The sequence below is a fragment of the Habropoda laboriosa genome, unplaced genomic scaffold (genome assembly GCF_001263275.1).
Source record: "Habropoda laboriosa isolate 0110345459 unplaced genomic scaffold, ASM126327v1 scaffold57, whole genome shotgun sequence".
NCBI lineage: Eukaryota > Metazoa > Arthropoda > Insecta > Hymenoptera > Apidae > Habropoda > Habropoda laboriosa.
The window spans coordinates 3,031,821-3,053,149 of record NW_017100229.1 but is presented as its reverse complement, the minus strand read 5'-3'; the positions used below and the strand labels follow the sequence as shown (position 1 = coordinate 3,053,149).

General features: G+C 41.6%; 3 protein-coding genes across 4 annotated transcripts in view; 1 reads left to right on the top strand and 2 right to left on the bottom strand.

The window, feature by feature from the left end:
• LOC108571411 overlaps nucleotides 1-1,039 on the bottom strand; it is a 45,839-nt gene extending 44,800 nt beyond the window's left edge. The window contains exon 1 of the mRNA XM_017933438.1: nucleotides 395-1,039. The gene's annotated coding sequence lies outside the window, so the exon portion shown is untranslated. The remainder of the gene's footprint in view (nucleotides 1-394) is intronic.
• Nucleotides 1,040-1,444: 405 nt separating this feature from the next.
• On the top strand, nucleotides 1,445-4,676 carry LOC108571317 (T-complex protein 1 subunit epsilon). Its single transcript, XM_017933329.1, has 7 exons — nucleotides 1,445-1,669; nucleotides 2,139-2,563; nucleotides 2,635-2,827; nucleotides 3,144-3,413; nucleotides 3,719-3,904; nucleotides 4,028-4,346; nucleotides 4,418-4,676. The coding sequence occupies exons 1-7, from the start codon at nucleotides 1,562-1,564 to the stop codon at nucleotides 4,549-4,551; spliced, it is 1,635 nt and encodes a 544-aa protein (XP_017788818.1). The 5' UTR covers nucleotides 1,445-1,561; the 3' UTR covers nucleotides 4,552-4,676.
• A 1,316-nt stretch (nucleotides 4,677-5,992) lies between these two features.
• On the bottom strand, nucleotides 5,993-20,750 carry LOC108571425 (unconventional myosin-Va-like). 2 transcript variants are annotated; one of them, XM_017933460.1, is made up of 21 exons: nucleotides 20,545-20,750; nucleotides 13,904-14,328; nucleotides 13,439-13,739; nucleotides 13,044-13,361; nucleotides 12,480-12,968; nucleotides 12,199-12,405; nucleotides 12,007-12,129; nucleotides 11,626-11,924; nucleotides 10,927-11,545; nucleotides 10,673-10,864; nucleotides 10,215-10,577; nucleotides 9,829-10,128; nucleotides 9,647-9,752; nucleotides 9,014-9,200; nucleotides 8,406-8,604; nucleotides 8,236-8,329; nucleotides 8,033-8,089; nucleotides 7,381-7,551; nucleotides 6,622-7,300; nucleotides 6,265-6,547; nucleotides 5,993-6,183 (listed from the first exon to the last, which is right to left on the bottom strand). In XM_017933460.1, the coding sequence occupies exons 1-21, from the start codon at nucleotides 20,569-20,571 to the stop codon at nucleotides 6,064-6,066; spliced, it is 5,559 nt and encodes a 1,852-aa protein (XP_017788949.1). In that variant the 5' UTR covers nucleotides 20,572-20,750; the 3' UTR covers nucleotides 5,993-6,063. The 2 variants fall into 2 exon arrangements, with proteins under 2 accessions (XP_017788949.1, XP_017788950.1); XM_017933461.1 differs by lacking the exon at nucleotides 8,033-8,089.
• Between the last annotated feature and the right edge of the window lie 579 nt (nucleotides 20,751-21,329).

Genomic DNA, 21,329 nt, shown 5'->3' with positions numbered 1-21,329 from the left:
TAACTAAGCACTAATCGCGGGAATCGCTCTATTTGAACATTGAAACCTCGGAGATCGCTTCGTTAAGTGTTATTTGAATGAAAAAAAAAAAAAAATCTTAACGTTACATGTAATAATAATTCAGATAAAACAACAAGTATATATATATGTGGAAATATCGTTACGTTAAATGTTAATTAGAGTTGTGATTTAAAAATACGTACTATATGACGAAGGAACGTGTTATTTTACGAGTAAAATCGTACGAAACGATGAAGAATATGAAAAAAAAATTAATAGAACGAAGCAAATGTTACAATTGTAATCACACGGAAAACGCGGTGTTGTTTTATGAAACATCGTGGTGAAAAAAAGAGAGAAAAAAACAAACACCAGTTTCTGATGCGTAAAGTACCTGCTGCGAAATATGGACAAACCCCCTCGTTTCTACGCCACTGATGCTAGTCGTCGAGAGTCCAAAACACAAAAATCAGATGATATTTCTGGTCACGCGATATTATACTTCCAACGTTGACCTTTTTATCGTATAAGGAGAACTCTAACATATCACGGGAATGCCTAATCCATTAAGAAAGTTTTAAATGTGAATGTTATTACGAGATATATCTTATTGAAATTATATTTTTATCTTCGATCGATATGTATACCTGAACGCTATATTTAACATAGTATTCATATATTTTCCGGATGCATATTTCTATAATGTAATGTAACCAACCTCTAATGCGTTGTGCGTACGTCGTATAATAAGGGTTAACCTCGTTTCTTTATTCCGGACGAGTTCACTTTCAGTCATGAGTTTCGATTTATTTTACACGATCTGTGTAATTAGTTTAATTGCTTGTCATGCACGGAACAAAAAGAAGAAACAAGAAACGACGATGGAGTAACGAACTGAAATCGACACATATCATAGAATAGTAAAAGAAATACATTCCGATGTAAGGAAAATTTTCGACGAACAAATTGTTCCAGATATTGTTTCAACGTACGACTCATTGGGGGACTATGGCCATTTAGGCCTTGAGTCAAAAGTACCTCTGTCAAATGAACTAATTCCAAGATAATTATATGTGTATAACTATGTATATGTAATGTTCAAGATTATAATACAGAGTTATAATAGTTTAATGTGAAATAAATTGTGGTGCATACAAAACTGTTAAACCCGTTCGTTATTCGTAAAACGTACAAGTTTCATTCTTGCATCGATCACTCGCGTTCCCGCCAAAAAATCGATACTTCTTTACCGGAGTTTTATTAGCACATTCTTTATTCGATGTTTAACAAAGAATAGAACACCGAGGTTTCTCTGTGGCGCGTTTTACGATTTTAAATTCCCTCTTCGTGCAGCTGTACCTAACCCAACAGTATACTAATGCTTTCGACCTAACCCGAACGTTCTAGAATAGAGGGCACTGCGTATTAACGAACATCCGTTGAAGTTGGCAAAATGGTCGTGTAGCTCTGACCACAACGAAACGTAATTTTGTCAGAAGGAACGTTAGTTTAACTGAAAGTATTATTTAAGTGAAGTGTCCGCGTTTATTCGAGGGACAAAATGACGGCGATAGCGGGTACGATGGCCTTTGACGAATACGGCCGCCCGTTCGTCATCGTTCGTGATCAGGATAGGCAAAAACGTCTAACCGGTATAAATGCCATCAAGGTAAATTTATATTTTTTAAACAAGTTTTTTTTGTATTCATTCGGTACGAAAAATTCCAAGAGGATTTTCGCCTATATTTTCTCCACGATTTTACCGGGTTTAAGAATTTAAAACTTTTTATTAACGTTTCTTTACATCGACCACGTGAAATGCGCAATGGCGACGTTTCAGGCTTGGCAATTAATTCTGAAAATGAAACTTAAAAAAAATTTCGTTTAAACCAATATTACATATATGCTTACTTTTTATTTTACCTTATATTTAGGAGATTATTTTTCTGTTCTTCGAATGAATATTCACGTATTATGTGGATTCGGTTGATTAGGTACAATCGTAGTTCTTTTTGCCCATATAAGGCGATTTCTGGCTCTATGGAGTAGCTCGGTGGAATCTTGAAAATTTGCTATTTTAACGAAGACTTGATAAATATTACATGAAATATATGTGATAAATGATTTTTTAATTACAGTCACATATTTTGGCAGCCCGTAATGTGGCCAATATTCTGAAAACTTCATTGGGACCTAAAGGCCTTGACAAATTGATGGTCAGCCCTGATGGAGACATTACTGTTACAAATGATGGAGCAACAATTCTGAAGAATATGGATGTGGATCATGAAATTGCAAAGCTCATGGTCCAATTGTCACAGTCCCAAGATGATGAGATTGGAGATGGTACCACTGGAGTAGTTGTACTTGCTGGTGCCCTCTTGGAACAGGCAGAACAGCTGTTGGATAAAGGAATTCATCCAATTAGAATAGCAGATGGTTTTGAAATGGCAGCAAAATGTGCTACAGAACATCTTGATCAGATAGTAGATTACTTTGAGGGCAGCCCAGAAAATCTGGAACCTTACATCAAAATTGCAATGACCAGTCTTGGTTCAAAAATGTAAGGACTACATCTTCTGACTGTGTGAATCTAATGTGAGGAAAAAGTAGCAATATCTTTATTTTTTCCAGCATCAACAAGTGTCATAGACAAATGGCAGAAATAGCTGTAAATGCTGTATTTGCAGTTTTAGATCCTATTGCAAATGATGTGAACTTTGAACTGATAAAGGTAGAAGGAAAAGTTGGTGGCAGGTTGGAAGATACTGTTCTAGTTCGTGGTGTAGTTATTGATAAAGACTTCAGTCACCCTCAAATGCCCAAGGTAAAATTATTTCTTATCGTATTATTTTGACAAAATGTTTTACTTTGCCTAATGATGAAAAAAAGAAGCAGAGAAGGGTGAAGGTCTGGAAAATTTCATTAGCTCACTTTTGACTTGAAATTGTTTCATTGCCTAATTTTTTCCTAGACTTTGAAAGGATAAGAGTCTATTTAAGTAGCTATTTAACGATCTGGTCTTTACAGTGGCTTCAATGATCAAAAGATTATGAGAGCTGAAGGCATTGTTTTTTTATTATAACGAATTATTTCATTAAATAATCAAAGTTTCTAATATAGGAATATTTATTGTATTATAGAGGCTGGAAGATGTCAAGTTGGCCATCCTGACTTGCCCATTTGAACCACCTAAACCAAAAACCAAGCATAAGTTGGATGTTACTTCAGTTGAAGACTATAGAGCGTTACGTGAATACGAACGAGAGAAATTCACCGAGATGGTGAAGAAGGTAAAGGATTGTGGTGCAACGCTCGCCATTTGCCAATGGGGATTTGATGATGAAGCTAATCATCTTCTTCTTCAAAATGAATTACCCGCGGTTAGATGGGTTGGTGGCCCAGAAATTGAAGTAAGTTTCACATCTACCAACTAATATCCGTCTTACTTGCCCAATGACGACAAAGCGCAACGGAAGAGAGAGTGGAAGTCTAGATAATGAGCTAATGTAATTTCAGAATTCTCATCTTGTTTTTCGTATTAGTTCCATATTACGAGAATAAAGTCAAACATTCTCTAAATACATTAGTCATTTATCTTTCTTTCACAGTGGCTCTAATGACCAAAAGATTATGAGATCTGAGGGCTTGTATTTTGTTCATCTTTACTAATTTCTTAGAAAGATAAAAAAAAGAAACAGTACCGATTTTATTTCAGTTAATAGCTATTGCCACGGGTGGCAGAATTGTTCCTCGCTTCGAAGAATTGACACCAGAAAAGCTTGGTCACTCGGGAGTTGTTAGAGAACTTACGTTCGGTACTACCAAGGATCGAATGCTTGTTATCGAAGAATGCAAAAATTCTCGAGCTGTCACCATCTTTATCCGCGGTGGAAATAAAATGGTAATTGAAACTTAGTTCTCGTAAAAAGTATAAGCAAGGAGAATTTCAGCGGTGTGAATAATATACCTAACTGACCAGACACCTTGCAATAGTTTATATTTATTTTTGTATTCATATTTTCAGATCATCGAAGAAGCAAAGCGAGCTATTCACGATGCTTTGTGCACGGTCCGTAATGTGATCAAAAACCAACAGATTTTGTATGGAGGTGGCGCTGCCGAAATTTCTTGTGCTCTCGCATGCGCAGCCAAGGCCAATAAGATAAGCACCATGAAACAATACGCCTTCCGTGGATTTGCAGAAGCTCTGGAAGCTGTACCCATGGCATTGGCAGAAAATTCAGGCCTCTCACCTGTGGACACTTTGGCTGATATCAAAGCACGCCAATTGACTGAAAATAATCACACCCTTGGTGTCGATTGCTTGAACCGCGGCACTTCCGGTAAGTACCGAAACTACAGTTCTTCCTCCTTCATCTTAATAGTTAATAATAATAATTGTTCATCGTTACAGATATGAAAGTGCAAAACGTCATCGAAACACTGACGAGTAAGTCGCAACAAATTCTATTGGCTACGCAATTGGTGAAAATGATACTTAAAATCGACGATATACGTTCGCCAAACGATGCCGGCGATAATTACTAAAATAAGTTGAGTATTTTTTGCTTCGATATTTGCATTATTGGATTAATCCAACAATTTCACCTTGTTTGCTTCTACGAGCTTCATTCACATTTCTAATCGATAATTATTTTAAAATTTAGTTAACTCTTACCGTCAGTATAGCAATGATAATTTATACCGTAACATTGTGATACATAAATAAATAAAAATTTTACTTTTACCAAAATTCATGGTGTTTTTTTTTTTTTTTTTTTACGTACTACTGTTATGTATATGTATAACGCGTCAATTGAGTGGGGGTCTTACATACTTTCATCAACGATTTTTTCTTCTTTTTATTTTCATCGTAGGAACAAATAAATTTGACACATCGAGTCAAGGTATAATCGTGATAAACATGTTTCTTTCTGTACATTTTGGGTTGATGGGGAATTTCGTTTCCAAGATTCTTTACTTTCATAGAATGTAATACTCGCAAAAGCGTAAACGTAAATGCAAATCGATCAACGTAGGAAACAGAATTTGGTTACATTCTACTAATAAAATGGCACAAAGTACAATCGCTTGTACAATATTTATAAATTATATTATAATAACAATATATACCTCTGTCTTACTCTCTCCTTTCTCTCTCTCCCTCTCTCTCTCTCTCTCTCTCTCTCTCTCTCTCTCTCTCTCTCTTTCTGGTATCTTATGTCTTCGGTCTGCGGGGAAACAGACTACTTCATAGATAGATTTTCTCGTATCACAAAATATACAATCTATCCCAACGTAACATTATATCTCTCTCGCCTTTCTCTCTTCCTCTTTTCTTTTTTTTTCTTTTTTCTTTTTTACATATTAGTACATCTCCAATTGGATTTCCAATATTACATACAACGACAAAGTTCTTGCTTGGAGTTGCAATATTCTGCCATAACAATTTTCGATAGACTACTAATAATATCGAGAAACAACGCGTTTCATTAAATATCTTCAATCCGGATAACAACGGTTCCGCATCCAACGATACAGAATTCGGCACTTCGTTACATCGTACATATCTGCATTACTCTTTTATATTTCTCTATTCTTGCTTACCCGGTACGTGTCTAAACAATCCTTCGCTCGATTCAGACGTATGAATTGCAAGCTCCAGCAGAGCCTTCATATATATATTTATATATCGACACCGTCCTTAAGTCGCAACAAGAAGAACAAGAAAAAAAAAATAATATGTTTCCGGTCAGAACGAATTCTTACGTTGGACAAGAATACGAATGGTGTTTCCGTAAAATGCAAATTACTCGAGTAAAAAAAAAATATATAAAACGTGATATCGATGACCCGCTCGATGCGTTTACCTAACTTGGCCAAATTAAATCTAATTTCTTCCTTCTTGTTTCATCCCTTCTTCTTCTTCTTCTTCTTTTTTTTTTCTTATTGTTTCTTTTTTTTTTTGTAATAAATAGGCTATACGAATTTTTTTAGACGGGTTACTCAACTAAAAGTTCTATGCGTAGCAGGGCCGCTAAGTTTTCACTTTTGCTATGATTACACCTTTTTGAGCATAGGCAATTGAAGTACTTCCGGTATTTCGATGTCCTCTAATCGAATATCCGATGGATTGAATGGGAATCTTACTGGATACGAATACATTAGATCCATTAACAGCTGAAAAAGATATATTTTTGTTTCGTAATCCCCCTTATTGATATATCGTCGTTTCTTAAAACCGGTGTCTTCTACACTTACTTGTTCGTTGTTCTCTCCACGTTCACTCAATTTACTCTGCACCTTTTTGATAAACGAGACAGGTACACGCGTCTCGAAGTCGTCAGCGGGTGTGTACAAATTTAGAATCTTCACTATCTGATTGGCGGTTAGTTTATTGCACATCTCGCAGACGGAATTCACGTCCTCGTCGGTTTTACGGGCTTGTAAAAGATGTGCCGCTTGTACGATCGGCTGAAGCACTTTCGACGCTGCTTCTAAGTTACGATCCCTTCCCCATTGCTCCAAATGGCTCAAATTATATCTGAAGAAGATTCAACGTGAATCTTAGAATTTAAATCTTAAAAAAAAAAAAGAAGAAAAGAACCTCTTACGGACCTTATTTGCATGCCTTTCGCCCAGTGGCAAAGTTCGTTCCTCAGGAGCAAATTGTTCAATGCACTGGCGCACATGAAGTAGAACAGTTGTTTGAAAATTTGCACAATTATTTCAACATCGACACCGTGATACTGCAGAGTTTTGTACACCGAAGTGAGCTCGTCCAGAAGTTTGTTAAGTTTCTGCTGAGTAGACTCTGGTTCTTCTCCCATAGAAGAGGACCGTGGACGTGCACCAATTCTGTTAGAATCTAGACCGGTTATGGCCTCGTGCTCGAGGAGAGCAGGCACTGTTAGAGCCTGAATCCTCTCTTTGAGGTTCGTTAGGATATTGTTAAAGATCCAGAGCGCCACGTTGCTCAGTACAACGCGGTACTCGCTTAAATCGAAATTTCTCAGACACTGTTCGTTTTGTCGCGGAGTGTTCTCGATTTGGAACGGTTTATCCCCGGAGTACTGTTTCATATTGTGCAACAGCCTTAATGTATTACTAAGCCAAAGCACACACGAGTCGAAATCCTCTCGTTTCTTGACCACGCGTTTCACAGCGTTCAGGTAGCCAGTTAGTAACAATCTCACTTTCTCATCGTCGTTTATACAATCTGTGTGTCTTATACACATGAAGAGAATGTACGCTGGTAAACCAGGAAGCAACGTCACGGAGACCCTGGGTTTCAAATCTGCAAGAAATCATCGAACCCTCGAGATATCTTTTGAAAATTCGGAAATTTTACAGTCTATTTGTTCGTCGATCGATTACCTATCACCAGATGACGTATTATTTTGTTGATGTCTTCTTTCTTAAATTCAAACATCCCCTCGTAGTCCCTCTCCTTCTTTCGTATAGCTGGTAAATTGTTTCCGCTCTCGCCTGAGTGACTCGTGGAAGACATTATCGTAGAATCGGTCGCAGATTCAGCATTATCCGGCACTGTGAAAAGAATATCGAATATTCTAGGAATCGAGCTTGTGGAAAACCGGAAGAATCTTTATTATTTCACCCTTTCGTTCGCTCTTTGATTTATCGTCTCGTTCATTCTTTTTTCGACGCTCCGATTCATACTGCTTGTTCGGTGATCAGCACCTCACGGTTTTCCAGGCAATTCGTTCGTCAGGTGTCAATCACTCGATTATCCATCCATACACATACACTCGCAGATGTATGCACTGTTGACGTTACGTCACTAGGTCAATGATTAAACGAGTCAATGATCAAAGACGATCAACCGATAGGTCGACGACCGTCTACGCTTGTAACGAAAAAAAATCAGCAGAATCATCTACGTTACATCGTGAAAATGAACGAACGCGGAGATAGATATGTGTGAGATCTATTCTGATTCGTGAGAGCTAAGGTGAGTTATGGTCTGCGTGAAATGCGATAAAGGTGAACATTGGACCACCACACTCACCGGCGCCCTTTGAAATATAAGGGCGATCCTTCTGTTCCTTAGTATCGTCTCCCTCGTCTTTGCAAGCATTCGAATATTAGAAAATTTTAATAACATTTCCTTTTACACCGTGATTTTCTTTCTTTTTTTTTTTTTTCACACTTTCAAAAGATGAGTAAAGCAATATTTTTTTGCTTGTCGTTTAATTTGAAATTTATACGTACAGCCTGCGTCTTTCAGACGTTTCGAGAGTATCTTGCATTGCCTCTTGAACTTCCTGCATTCTTCCGCTATTTTATCGTATTTCTCTTGTAATTCCTGTATATATGGATTAATGGTATTATGAAAATTTGAAAGGTTTTGTTTGAAACACCTTGTGAGTAGAATTTTTTACCAAATTTTCAGCTGTTAGCCTGGCAATTTCGTGCTGCATATAAGCCTCTGTTTGAGTCTGAGGCGATTTGCTCAAATTCACCGACAGCAATTTCTGCTGCTTCTCAATTTCCTCCTGCAGCCTGTCGATTTCCGCCCTCCATTCGTCCCTCTGAGAACGCCATCCTTTCTCCTTCGTTTGAAGCTCGTCCTCCAATTGCCTTCGAAAGGACAAATTAAAGGATTAGACACGAATCCAACGATCGAGCCAAGCTTTCGTCGATACTTGTTCAACCGAAAGAAACCGGAGAGGACTAGCAGCTAAATGATAATGAAATGAGAACCTAATGGTAGTTAGCAATGAATATCGGCAAATTTCGTTGATTATTCCCGATTGAACGGTGATAAGAGATTGCTAAATGGGATAATTCGCTGACTATTCGCACCAAAATGATCTTCTCAACTCACTCTCTTGAGGCCATTCGCTTTGTCTTAAGTCTACTGAAAATCGAAGTGCATGCACAAACGACAAAACACGATTAGACACTTTCTTTCTGTGCTGTTTTTCTTCTAGTGAAGAAGAAGAGAGAGAGAGAGATATGAAGGTGACATCGACAGATCGGTAATTACCTGTTGATCTTTTTCTGCGTCTCGAAGGCGAGCACTAACTCCCCGTCCTCGTTTATTATGTCCACGTCACGGCCATAATTCGAGCCTAAGCTCTTCATTCTTCTCGTGTTATCGGCCAAAACGCTGTGCAGCTGAATGCACTCCTCGCGTCTTCTCTCGAGCTCTTCCTGAAGCGCGTCGAATTGTCCTGCAATGGAAATTATTGTACCGCATTCGAATATTTCCAGTATTATCCAGCGCTGTTTCGCAGGTACAGCAGGTGTGACAAATTCGTGAAGAAAGAGCAAATGAACGTTTCTGCTGAAGCTTTTTATTTTGCTGAACGCATTGGTAACGCGATAATATAAAGGAGTAATGATATTGTGCAGAAAGCAGGAGTGTGTCGATAGGTCAATAGGCATACAGATTAAGCAGATAAAGGGCAAAAGAAGCAAAAGCAAAATCTATAAGTATGCAGTATATATTTGCACGTGTTTTAAACCAAACGTTGGTTAATAGTACAGCGAAAACGTAGACAAATAGAATAGACAAATGTACAAAAAAAAGAAGAAGGAGAAGAGAGTTAAATGAATTACAGTATTCGATAAAGCAAGTAATGGAAAACTTCCTGAGCCATTAAAAGGATCAAATTACCCATGAGATTTTGCTGTGCACCGGGTAGGCCTGCGGAACTCACGCTCTTTCTCAGTGTACCTAAATCTTTCTTCAACTGAGCGTTTTCCATTTCCAATTCTTGAAGCTATGAGATAAAGAAAAAACGCTAATTTCAAAGTGGATTATTCGAATAGGCTGATTTCGATAGGACGTGAAGTTACCCTAAAAGAGTCTTGCATCCTCGAAGCTTCTTCAGGACTATCACGCTCTAAATCTTCCACCATCCTGATCAATCTTCCTTTCTCTTTCTCGACGTCCTTCAACTTCTGCTGGAGTTTTAAGACTAGACCGATATCCACCGGTGCGTGTGCTGGTCCATTCGTCTCCGAAGGTGATTTATGCGGTTGAACCTCTCCGTCAGGTGGACTGTCGGATCTTTGCTGATTCCAATCGATCGTTTCCACTCGTGAATAAGGCGTCGAGGAAGAAGCTGTCGATCTTACCGATCCGTAACCCAAATCCTTGAAAATTAAACGTAAAAAGCTCGGATACTTGTTACAAGAATTCGTAAAATAAACGTTGGATTAATCGACGTTGACAATCTTACGATATTCTGATCGTCCTGAGGAAGTTCGGTAGACACAATTTGCCCGCTACCGCTCGAAGCGTTGCTAAGAGAACGCGAATGCGCCGGAGCATGCATAGCAAGTTTCTGCTCCAACATTTCTGCGTGCTGCTCTAACTCGTGATACTCTTTCAATAATTTCTGATACGCGCCACGATCTTGATCCTGATCCAGCAGGAGGAGATCCTTTTCCTGTTCCAATCGGTGCTTCAAATTCTCCTCGGCACCGAGCTGGTTGTTCTTCAATTTCTCACTAGCCATTCTAAGATCCTTTCGTAATTTTTCAATCTCGCCTTGGAGCTTCTGGTTCTCCTGTTCTTTCTCGAGATTACTCCTTTCCTTATCCTGAACGAAACAGAAGAATTACCTAACTTTTTTCTATTTAAAACAAAACAAAAAAAAATGAATTAAAAAAAGAAATTCCCGTGAAAAATTAGTACCTGTAATATGTCCATCTTTTCATCCCTTTCAGTCTTCACTATGTCCTGTATCTTTTCCAACTCCTTCTCCTTCTCTATCAGTATAACGTTCAATTTCTTATTCTCCGCGTCTACGGACTTGAAACCTTCGAGCTTGTGCTTCAAATCCACCACCTCGTTCTGAAGATTCTTCAATACCTGATTCTCCTTCGTCTGGAAAGAAAGCAACGTTCAGTTTCTCCTCCAAGCTGTAGAAACAATTATCCACAACGTACAAGTTCGGTGATCTTCTGCTGCAACGTGATGATCTTCTTCTCCAGGCCCTTGTTCAACGACTTCACGTGCTCCACGCTTCTCGCCTCGGCCTTCAATCGTTTGAACACTCGTTTCGCCAAGAACCTTCTCACGCAAGCTTGAACGATCACGATATTGCTGAGTTTCTTCTGACAAGCCATTCGAACCAGATATCCCCTGGCGAATCTCTGTATCACAATCGCGGCGGCATTGTCTTTCATTAGCTGGTATCTCTGACGAGCCAGTTTTCCCCTGCCGTATGTCTGAATGGCGAGAATTGTGCGCTTTATCTGGAGGTAACGACGCCTCTTGAGCCAACCTTTGACACGAGCTTGAATTTTTATCGCCGCTCTTTCCTCCCTCACCGCCTGAGCCTTTTGCCTCGCGATGTAACCCCTTCCGTATCTCTGAAGACCCAGCACAGCTCGTCGAATCTTCACGTACCTACTACGATAGATAAACCCGCGTGCTGTCCTCTGGATCATGATACAAGCGTCTCGTTGCCGTTCACCGCGTAGTTTCTCTAAATAGGCCACCTGACCAGCTCGAAAAAGAACCTTCGTCTTGCCAAACTTGAACTTATCCTCATCCTTGATGTACCTGAAGAATTCCCATTCGTTCAACTATCTCTCCTTGGAGGTAAAGAGAAACCTACACGCTCGACCCTTTCGATCACCGACCTTTCCAATATACGTCGACAGGTTTCCTTAAAATCGTCGCGCCGGATATCCTTGAATCTGCACAGACATCTGTACCTAAGGAAGAACTCGCCGTACGTTCTCTGACTGGGGAAACCAGCCGCTGATATTCTGATCGTTTCCAGAACACCGCAAGCACGTAATTGCTGTACAGCACGGACCGGGTTGTATTCGAATGCTTCCTTCGTATCGTTCGGCTTGATGCAGCGCACGTAATGCGGAGTGGTCGCGTTCAGCGTCGACATCAACATGTTCAACGAGTCACGGAACTGAGATCCTACCTACGAATTTCGTACAGTAGAGAAATGAAACGCCAACATCTCCAGGCACGAGAAATTTCTATACACGATCTATACTCGTTACCGTTTTCTTATTTTGCTTAGGCGAACTTATCACCGGCTTTTGAGCGGACACTTTAACTCTCACGTTAGGCGGTACCACGAGCTTTGGATCCTCCTCGCTGAACAATTTCTTCAATAATTTATTCTGAAAGAAGAGAGAAGATGAGAGGTACTGGGAAACGAGATTATCCAGGTTTGTAGAAGATTCACGTACATCTCCGTTCCGCAGAACGTCCACCTGTTCCTCGATAACAGTGTCTCGGTTCTTTTCTAAGAATCCAGTCGTTTCGTATCGCACCAAGTCTGCGAAATGGTGGATCAAGAAGGCAGAAGTTCCGAACCTAGGTCTCTCGAAGTGTTTCGACTTCCCACACTTGGCGTAAAGCTTCTCTGCCCAGGAGCTGTCCGAACCTTTCGGCATCTGTACAAAATCACCGAACAACGAAACGAATTATTCTCTAAATCTCTAAATCGATCGAAATGTGATCTACAGACCCTGCATTCCTCGTCCAGGAGATCCAGGATGCCCAATTTCGTCTCGATAAGATCGATACACGGTTGATTATCATAGAAATCTATGAAAGTCCATTCGATCTCTTCCTTGATGTACTCCTCCTGTTCCAGCTTGAACACGTGCTGATTGAACTGCTGCTGGAGCTTCTCGTTCGCATAATTTATACAGAACTGTTCGAACGAGTTCACTTCGAAGGTCTCGAATCCGTAAATGTCAAGTACACCGATGAAACACTGCGGTTTATTCTGAGATTGCAACGAATTATTTATACCGGCTACGATCCAATTGAACAGTTCAGCGTAGATGTGCTTGGCCAGCGCATCCCTAGCGCCGATCGCTTGTTCGACGTTCATAGGCTTCAGAAACACTTCCCTCATCGACACGATCTTCCTATGGCAGAGCCATTTTCGCATCGCGTTCACGTCCGTGCCTAACAGCTCGCAGATCGTCAACAGATGCTTGTCCGACGGCTAGAAAAATGGTAACAACGAGGTGTTTATCTCGACGAAGAAGAAAGAGAAATCTGGTGCATGTGGTATATTTACGTGAATGTAGCTGGCCTCGGTGTCGTTCTCGTTGCTCGAGCTCTGGCTATCGGAGTTCCCTATATTTACGTTCCCCAAGTGCATTATAGCCGCTAAAACACGAAGCATATAGTCCTGCTGTTTGCTCGAGAATCCAAGCATCGTGAGAGCAGTGATCGTCTCGTCGAAGCAAGTCAGATCGTTCACGCCGTCTATCATAGGATTGTTCCCTTGATTCAAATAGTGAAACTTATTCTGATGCGCCAGATGCAAGTGTGGAAGACGCGAGGCTGCTGCGCACATTTGGTAAAATATATGGTAATTCCTCTCCTCTTGCGCCTGGAGAATCGTTCGTTTAATTCAATCCTTCCATCACCCCCGCGCGACAATTCAACGAAAAGTAAACATGTGTGTACCTGAAACACGACTCTAGACTTTTCGAGAAGATAGGTCCTCATACTAGCCCCGGTGATGTGATAGTGTTTGTTGAATTGAATCTCGATGAATTTGCCAAATCTCGAGGAATTGTCGTTTCTCGTCGTTTTAGCGTTACCAATCGCCTCCATGATCGGCAGAGAAGCAAGGACCTTCTTCTCGACCTGAGTTTCGGTCGTCGAACCGCCGACCGTCGCGAAGTATCGCATCGTGTACTTGGCAGACACGGTTTTCCCTGCGCCTGATTCTCCGGAAACGATGATCGACTGATCGTGGCCCTCCCTGCGATTATTCCGTTAATTTCACAATTATCAAGGCTCATCTAACTCGAGAAACTTGTAATCTACGCGTCCATCTATCGAATCTATCATCTTTCTACGATTACGAATAAGAAAAAAGAATTTATTTTTCTAACCCTACAGCATGCTTCGAATAAAATGTTCAACCTTTCCAGTTTCGTGTAAGCCTCCTCGGCGACGGCGAAAATATGCGGCTCCAAGTCGCCCATCGCCTGGCCTCGGTACGCCCATATCGTGTCGGTTCCATAAATCGGCAGCTCGTTGTACGGATTGAACGCGACCAAAACTATGCCGCAGTAGGTGTAGATACAGTGTCTTTGGAAACGTATCTGAAGATTGTAGAGAACGGCCGGTTCGTGAAGGAACGACAAAGACGTCAAATTATTCTCTCCGATTAATATATCCGGATTTCTCAACGGTGGTAGGTCAGCGTTCGATTTGATCTCCAAGATCTTCGTCTGATTCGAATCATCCGTGTGAACCTTCAAGCTGAGATGATTTAGTTTGTAGTCCTCCAGGATCACCGCGCCTTCCCAGATCTTCACCGGATGCGGCACCCATACCCTACCACCCTAAACAACATACAGATTCCTTCTTCACAAAGTGTGCTTTTTCCTTTATTTTACCAATTTTTCTCGACGCCTTGGTACTCTGGTCAGTTTCTTACGATGGCAAAGTTTCGGTGTAACATTCTCCTTAAATAATTATATTCTTTTTCTATTTTATTTCCTATAACACTTGGTATTACCGTTCAGTTCGTAACACTCTCTGCGAATAATTATCAGGATAATACTAGCGGAGGAATCATCCGTAGATTACGTGGTTGCACGCGAAGGAAGTACATTTTCTCTCTCTTTTTTTCAAGAAGAACGAACGAGCACGTACGAGTTAATTACTTACCGTCTAATTTTCCTTCTCCTGAAAAGATGACCTGCTTTTCCTTTTTGCGAGCGGTACGTATGAAAATGAGGTCGGCAATACAGCATATCGATTCCGACGCCGAGTGCGCCAAATCAGGATTGGTTATCGCGTTAGTGCTGTTATTACTTTTTAACCGCAAACTGGGGGACGTTCTTCTTTCATAAGTACTTGTGTACACACGAGGTGATTTGTCAAACGAGATTTGAATTTCATTCTCTGTTCGGAATGACGGTGAAAAAGAAAAGAATTCGTAACGGTATCATACAAATGAGACACGAAACACCAAAATGTACTGTTATCGAGCAGCACAGACGACGGTGTCCAAACAAAAGGCACGATTACGTGATCTGAAGAAATATCGAGCAACGGTAAAGTTCACCGTCTCTTTGAACTTTATCTTTTTCATTCTCTCCCCCTCGTGTGTTCACCGTGTCACAGTTGCGTCAGAAGGCTGGTTAGAGATACGATTGAAAAAAAAAAAACAGCGAAACGTTTGATGTATTGTCGGGGAAAGCGACTCGACTCGGTGTAGAAAGAGGTGAAAAGTAACCGTGAACTCTCACGATCCGATCTTGTATGTCAACTATTGCGCAACGCGTCATTTGAAGGACACAGAAAAAAGTATGAGAAAAGAAACAATGGAGAAAAACCGAAAGTGCCGGCCGGTATGTAAATGAACCTCGCGACATTACAAATTTTCTGAATAATATTCCGAGATACTTCTTTTCCAGGGAACTTGAAGCGGAAGAGTATCGTCGAGAATTGAACATGATCCTGCTTGGACGTAGAAAATGTGCACTATAATTCAACAATGATTACGAGGTTGCGTACACTCCGTGGTTATTTCAATTTTCGCGTTTCGAGGTTAGCTGATTGCTGACTTGGCAATCTCAGGTTGCACAATTACGAATTCATCTCGGCGAATTGTGGAATTTCGTAACGTGCTACTTTCGCTCAGGCGTAATCCGCGACGCTCGCGAAAATTGATAGGAAAGTAAGAAGAAATGAGAAAAAAGGAGAGAAACAAAGTTACGCAAAGAATTCGAACGACGATACACCGGATAATCTCGCACTCGAGACTCCAAAGTTCTTGGAAATAGTTTTTAATTGAATTTGAGAGAAGGAAACGATCGATGAATAATACCAACCAGGTCTCCCCTATCACTTTAATACCACTCATTTCCCGCCACGTTTCTACTTTACGAACGGAACAATTTGACGGTCGACTTCGTACGTTCCAAGTGTACCGAATAAAATAGTTCCCATGCTTTCTACGTTACGTACCAAATAACGATTACTCGTATACCTCTCGCGGAATGGGAATAGAAAAAGCAGAATCCTACCGTGTTCCCACGCGGCTTGCTAATTGAAAAGCTGGTCAGAATGAGAGTGAACCTGCACGCGACAATTGCTAAGTTCGTAGATGAGAATTACAACCCTCTCCTCTCTAACTTTCCCCCCATTTTTTCTTCGTCGCCCAATTAATTACCGTTCCCTCAACCTCGGCTTCTCTCTCACGACTCTCGTTCAATTGCATAACGTCTAATTAGATACGCAAATCTCCCCTTTCCACCCATTCACGTATGTTTCACGCCTCTGCTACCGACAGACGAAAATTCCAGGGTACTTTCGACGCGCTTCCACGTATGCATCGGGCAAATACAAGGGAAGCTTCGGCGCCTGTGTAAATGCAGCCCACTCTCGTGTTGTGTCTGAGCTTTGCCAACCGACCACCGATCTACGGCTTCTGTCGCGTTCCACCCACGGCTCGTTTCAATCTTTCAAACTACGCAACTTTTTTCCACTGTGCTACTTCGCCGTTAAAACTTTAACATTATCAATTGTCACGATGGTAAATTCAATGAAGTATCGCGGTTCTAGTTCGTAACGCAAAGCGACAGATTTATCCATCTTTTTTTTTCCGAAAGATCTATCTTGGTATTTTTGAGAAGAATGAAAAAATTGATCTAGACGGTTAAAATGCTTTTTAAAATTGAATTTCATTCAGTGCGATTCAACTGCACCAACCTCGAATTGTTTGTAACGTTCGCGTCTAACTAGGAAGAGGAAGATAGAAGCTATAATCTTATCGCTTAGCAGCGAAACCGCACGACAATGAATCATTTCGCCACCGATTCCTCCCACAAAGTACAAACAGATACAATGTTCACGGCGACCGGATGATTACAGCACGGAAACTTGGAAAACCCCGATCGTTCCACTTCTTTATTGATCAAGATGAAGGCTAAGGACGGTCTGGAAACCTTTCTCTTCAAAATTAAGACCCTAACGTAATAAAGGTAACACAACTGACGTAAGGTAAATTGTATCGTTCTCCTTCTTCTTTCTTTAAAAAAAAAAAAAAAGAACACGATATCTACAAGGCGGTTGCACTTGTTCAGTAAATTACATACTCGGAATGTTTACCGAACGTTATCTCGAGAAACTTGTGACATTTATCGATATCTGTCAAAGCGAACAGTGTACATACAGCCACAAGCAGAAACCTCGACGATTGTGCGTTGCCGAGCATTTACGCTGTTACGCGTCGAGCAGGCGAATTGAAAAGTGCATTCAGAGAAAACCGCATCTAAACGACACGCTCGCGTATTCCGCGGTCGTCAGATCGATCGTCGGCTGGTTGCCGAGAAAAGGTGCCGAGGTCCTCTTCGTTATTGAGAATAACCGGGTCAAGTTTCCCGCCCACGTACAGGCTATATTTTTTTTCCCCTCCGCCACGTGCGTGGAAATTGGCATCGTTGACACTGCACGGCCACTATTTGCCGCCTTGCACCCTGGCGCACCCAACAGTTTCCCTTTCGATGAACCGACAATGAACGTGCCCCGTGCAACCAGGCCACCTTTCACGAACGCCTGAAAACAATTCCTCCACCGAACTTCTTCCTCTCTAATCGAACATCCGCTATCGAGTTGGAATTATGGCATACTACGTACAAACAGGAGTTTTCACGAGCGTGAGAAACGCCAGTTTGTACTTTCAGCAATGTCTCCGTTGAGAAAGATCGCCATTCGTGGGAGATTTCGCCGCGAGGAATCCTCGTTTTTCACGGAGGCTGCACAAAAGGGCGATCGTAAGGCTGTGTTTATAGCGAACGAGGGGAGAGCTCGGTTGTTGAAATTGCTGTATCACCTTGTCATCGTCACGAGTCGATTTAAAGTTCACGAAAGTTCACATTCTACGGTGTAGAAATATTTCGACGAACCGTCCAAGGAGACACAGCTCGTGAAAGTGAAGAAGGATACGCTTAATTCTACGAACACGATCGTCGTTCTCGCGTTAGTCATCGCGAGTGACGAATTTTCTTTCCTTCTTCTGGTAGAAATCTTCTCGCCTGACCTTTCGGGTGAAAATCACGCGGAACAGAAGAGCGGGATCGTAGCGAGAGTAACTTTGCCACTCTGTCAGAGGGGAGGAACACGAAGAAGCAAGGAGAACGACCTGTTCCAAGACGTTTTGCTACTCCGTTCCGAGAGAAAGGGAACTGTGGCTGCTCGTCGAAGAGAAGTCTAACTGATCACGTTCCTCGAACTGATCGTGCGAGCAACAGTTTCCAATGGGGTTAGCTTACCTTTAAATGTAAAGGTGCGATCGAGACTATACGTCTCGTGTTTCAATTTCGTATTGCATAATGCAATTTCGTTATTTCCTCGTGTCACAAACCGGACTATACCTGAACGACGTTCTATTTTATTACGAATCCCGTGTGCGTCTGTGTTTGCCTAAGTGTGTCGAAACTGGTTCGTAAAAATCCTCGATCACCAGGTGTTGCGTAATTGTACCGGCATGAGAAAATTTCGATCGAACCGTGAAACGAAAGTCCATCCGTAAGGTGACTAAATCAATACAACCTCTCTGTACGAGAAATAGTTCTCTGTCCGTGACTTGAACAACGAGTATAGATGTGTATACAGGGTAGTTTTAAAGAGTATGCTTTCTTGTAGAACGTTTCTCGATACTTTTTCTCGAAGAGATGGCCGATAAGATGAGTAACGTGGAGGGAAACGGGAAAAATTACCGAGCGACCTCGGACAACCCTCGCAACTTCACCTGACCAAGGCGATAAATCAGGCAAGATGGAGAGCCACGGTGCGACTTTAAAGGGGCAGGTTCAGGCTGGATTAAACTCCGTTCCCGTCGACTAGCTATTCTCACAGTGTCGTTTTTCTACGTTCGTCATGCTGTTTCCTACGCAACGTTCTCACGGTTAATAATGTTACCCGAGTAATTATCAGCTGATTCGAAGAAAAAGAAAAAACAACGTCACGCTTCTTCTTCTTCTTTTTTTTTTCACGGTAATATTTTTCTCGCGAATTCAACTAGTTGTCTGGTTCTACGACGTACACGCTGGTAAAAGATTAATTGAAACGCGTTTAAGTAGGCAATTAAAAATCGACGATGCGTTGGTTGAATTGTCAGTTGGAGACGGCACGATCGGTATTTCATGTTCAGGGACACCGAACAGAACGTTTCGACGTGACAATCCACTTGTCGAGAGCCCGCACACGACAAATATTATCGCGTTCTTCAACCTAGCCGCGATCGCGTAGCAGTGGCCGCTTTTAAAAGTGGAATTTAGGACAATTATTGATTTGTTCTTTTGAAAAGAAGCTCTTCCGGATTTCGACTCTACTCCAGCCCCGTTCCTCTCCTCAACCGAACAGCATACAATTGCAAGGGTATCATACCGCATATTCACAATTGTGAAAGGGAAATCTAACGAACGATCGTCGTCAAGTGTAGAATACAGAGAGCCGAGAATTACGTACCTAAAAACATTGTAAATTACTTGTGTAAAAGTTCAAAGAAACAGACACCTCTCGTGAAAGTCGTTTCTAAGCGTTGCCTGAGAAATACACCTTCGCTCGAGAAGCGATAATATATAATACTCGAGGAGTAATTGAAGCAATATATTAACTGTCCCATCATTTTCTCAAACAATTAACCGTACTTGTTACGCACCAGCGACGGGAAGAAAAGAAGAAAGTTTCTTCTTCGTTTTTACAACAAACGCGCATCCTCGCTCCGTTTCAGTTTTTAACCACTGTTATACGTCTCGTGGCATTTGTCGAACTTGAGAGATATAATCAATATCGCGTTCCCTCGCGCACAAACTCCAGAAAGCCCATGAGGCAAAATTGAAACAGGAGCATGATATCGCGAACAAAGTGAAAATCGATAGAATCTCGGTCAATCTAGTTACACCACATGTATTTACCCCGAAACGACCAACGTACATCGTGCAATTTTATTCGAAACGTTGAAAGAAAAATGTTGGAAAATTCACGAAAAAGACAAAATTGCACATATGCTTGCAGCAACTCTATTCAAACGCACATCAGCCGGAAGGCATTCTCGACAACAGAGCAAACTCTTACCTTCGCTGTCGAAAAGAGAATACGCGAGTATCTCTCTCTGTACAAATGAACTTTGCACAACGTCCTAAAACAAGATACCGTTATTATCGACGATATAATTGAAACTCTCTGGAAACACACACACGGCAACAATCTTATCCTTTAACCGTTTCAAACAAATACGACAGTTTTACACCGCTACTGTACATCCAGTTTGCCCGATCATCCAACAGCGATACTTGTTTACTTTCTCCGAGATTACGTTTCTCGTTGGATAATGCGGCAAGTATATAACGTACCTTTGACGTAGCTTCTACAGAGAGAGAGAGAGAGAGAGAGAGAGAGAGAGAGAGAAAAAGAAATGCCAATAGCAAATGTCAACAGCGAGACAAGATCTCGAGCAGAATGCTACTCTAAACCAGTTGCCATCGTAGAACTGGCTCGGAGAGTACCTGCTTGGCTGAGTGTGAATCCGAAACTGGTATCCGTACCTTCACGTATAACTCCCTCGTAGTCATGGTTGTTGGTCCAGGTGTTCCACCTGGGTCAGGTCAGGTACGAGCGAGGAAATCAGGCACACACCACGACTTCACGCACACACGCACACACCTAGGCACAGATAAGAATACCTACGACATTTGTCGTTTAATAGCGAGCTTTGTAACCATGCGCTAAGAACACCGTGATTTTCCCTCGACTGTACGATACATCCTGATGTCACCTAAGCTGCGGTCACGGCATGTTTCTGTTTTTATTTTTTTTTCCTCTCCGCTAGTTTTACTCCTTCTCTCTTTCAACCTCGCTCTGTCTATCTGCCTGCGAGTGAGTTCGACTCGTTCCTCGATGCTGTAGAAATTCTAACGAGGATCGAACACAGATAGAAACTGACAAGAAATCGCACTGCAGATTAGATTGAATTCTCCTTCATTTGCAGGCACGCTCTCTCTCTCTCTCTCTGCCTCTACGGTTTTCCTCCTTTTCCCTTTCTTTGTCACGTTTTCGCGTTAAAAATCCAGGCGGGCGAGAGAACGAATGGAAAATGGATTTTCACACGAAGGTCGTACTTCCACGTAAACGTCGTACGACGGCACTGCCACCAGCTGGTTCGTTATCGGGTTTAGATTCGGCGCCCCTCTTCGTCTTCTTGCTCGACCACTCTACACAGCTCGCGAGCTGAACAGACCTTCCCTCTCCTCGTTCTTTCCATTCAAGGTAGCTCTTGCCGTCTCTGTTCGACGATCGAACAGCGAGTTCCACGCCATCTCACCGCCGAGCT

Bases quoted from the DNA above. Each gene is read 5' to 3' on its own strand.
- LOC108571317 (XM_017933329.1), top strand. From the start codon at position 1,562: ATGACGGCGATAGCGGGTACGATGGCCTTTGACGAATACGGCCGCCCG. The intron at 3,414-3,718 runs GTAAGTTTCACA...ATTTTATTTCAG, and splicing joins TTGGTGGCCCAGAAATTGAA to TTAATAGCTATTGCCACGGG. The intron at 3,905-4,027 runs GTAATTGAAACT...TCATATTTTCAG, and splicing joins TCCGCGGTGGAAATAAAATG to ATCATCGAAGAAGCAAAGCG.
- LOC108571425 (XM_017933460.1), bottom strand. From the start codon at position 20,571: ATGACTACGAGGGAGTTATACGTGAAG. The intron at 12,406-12,479 runs GTCTGTAGATCA...GATTTTGTACAG, and splicing joins TCCTGGACGAGGAATGCAGG to ATGCCGAAAGGTTCGGACAG. The intron at 8,330-8,405 runs GTAAAAAATTCT...CCATATATACAG, and splicing joins GGCTAACAGCTGAAAATTTG to GAATTACAAGAGAAATACGA.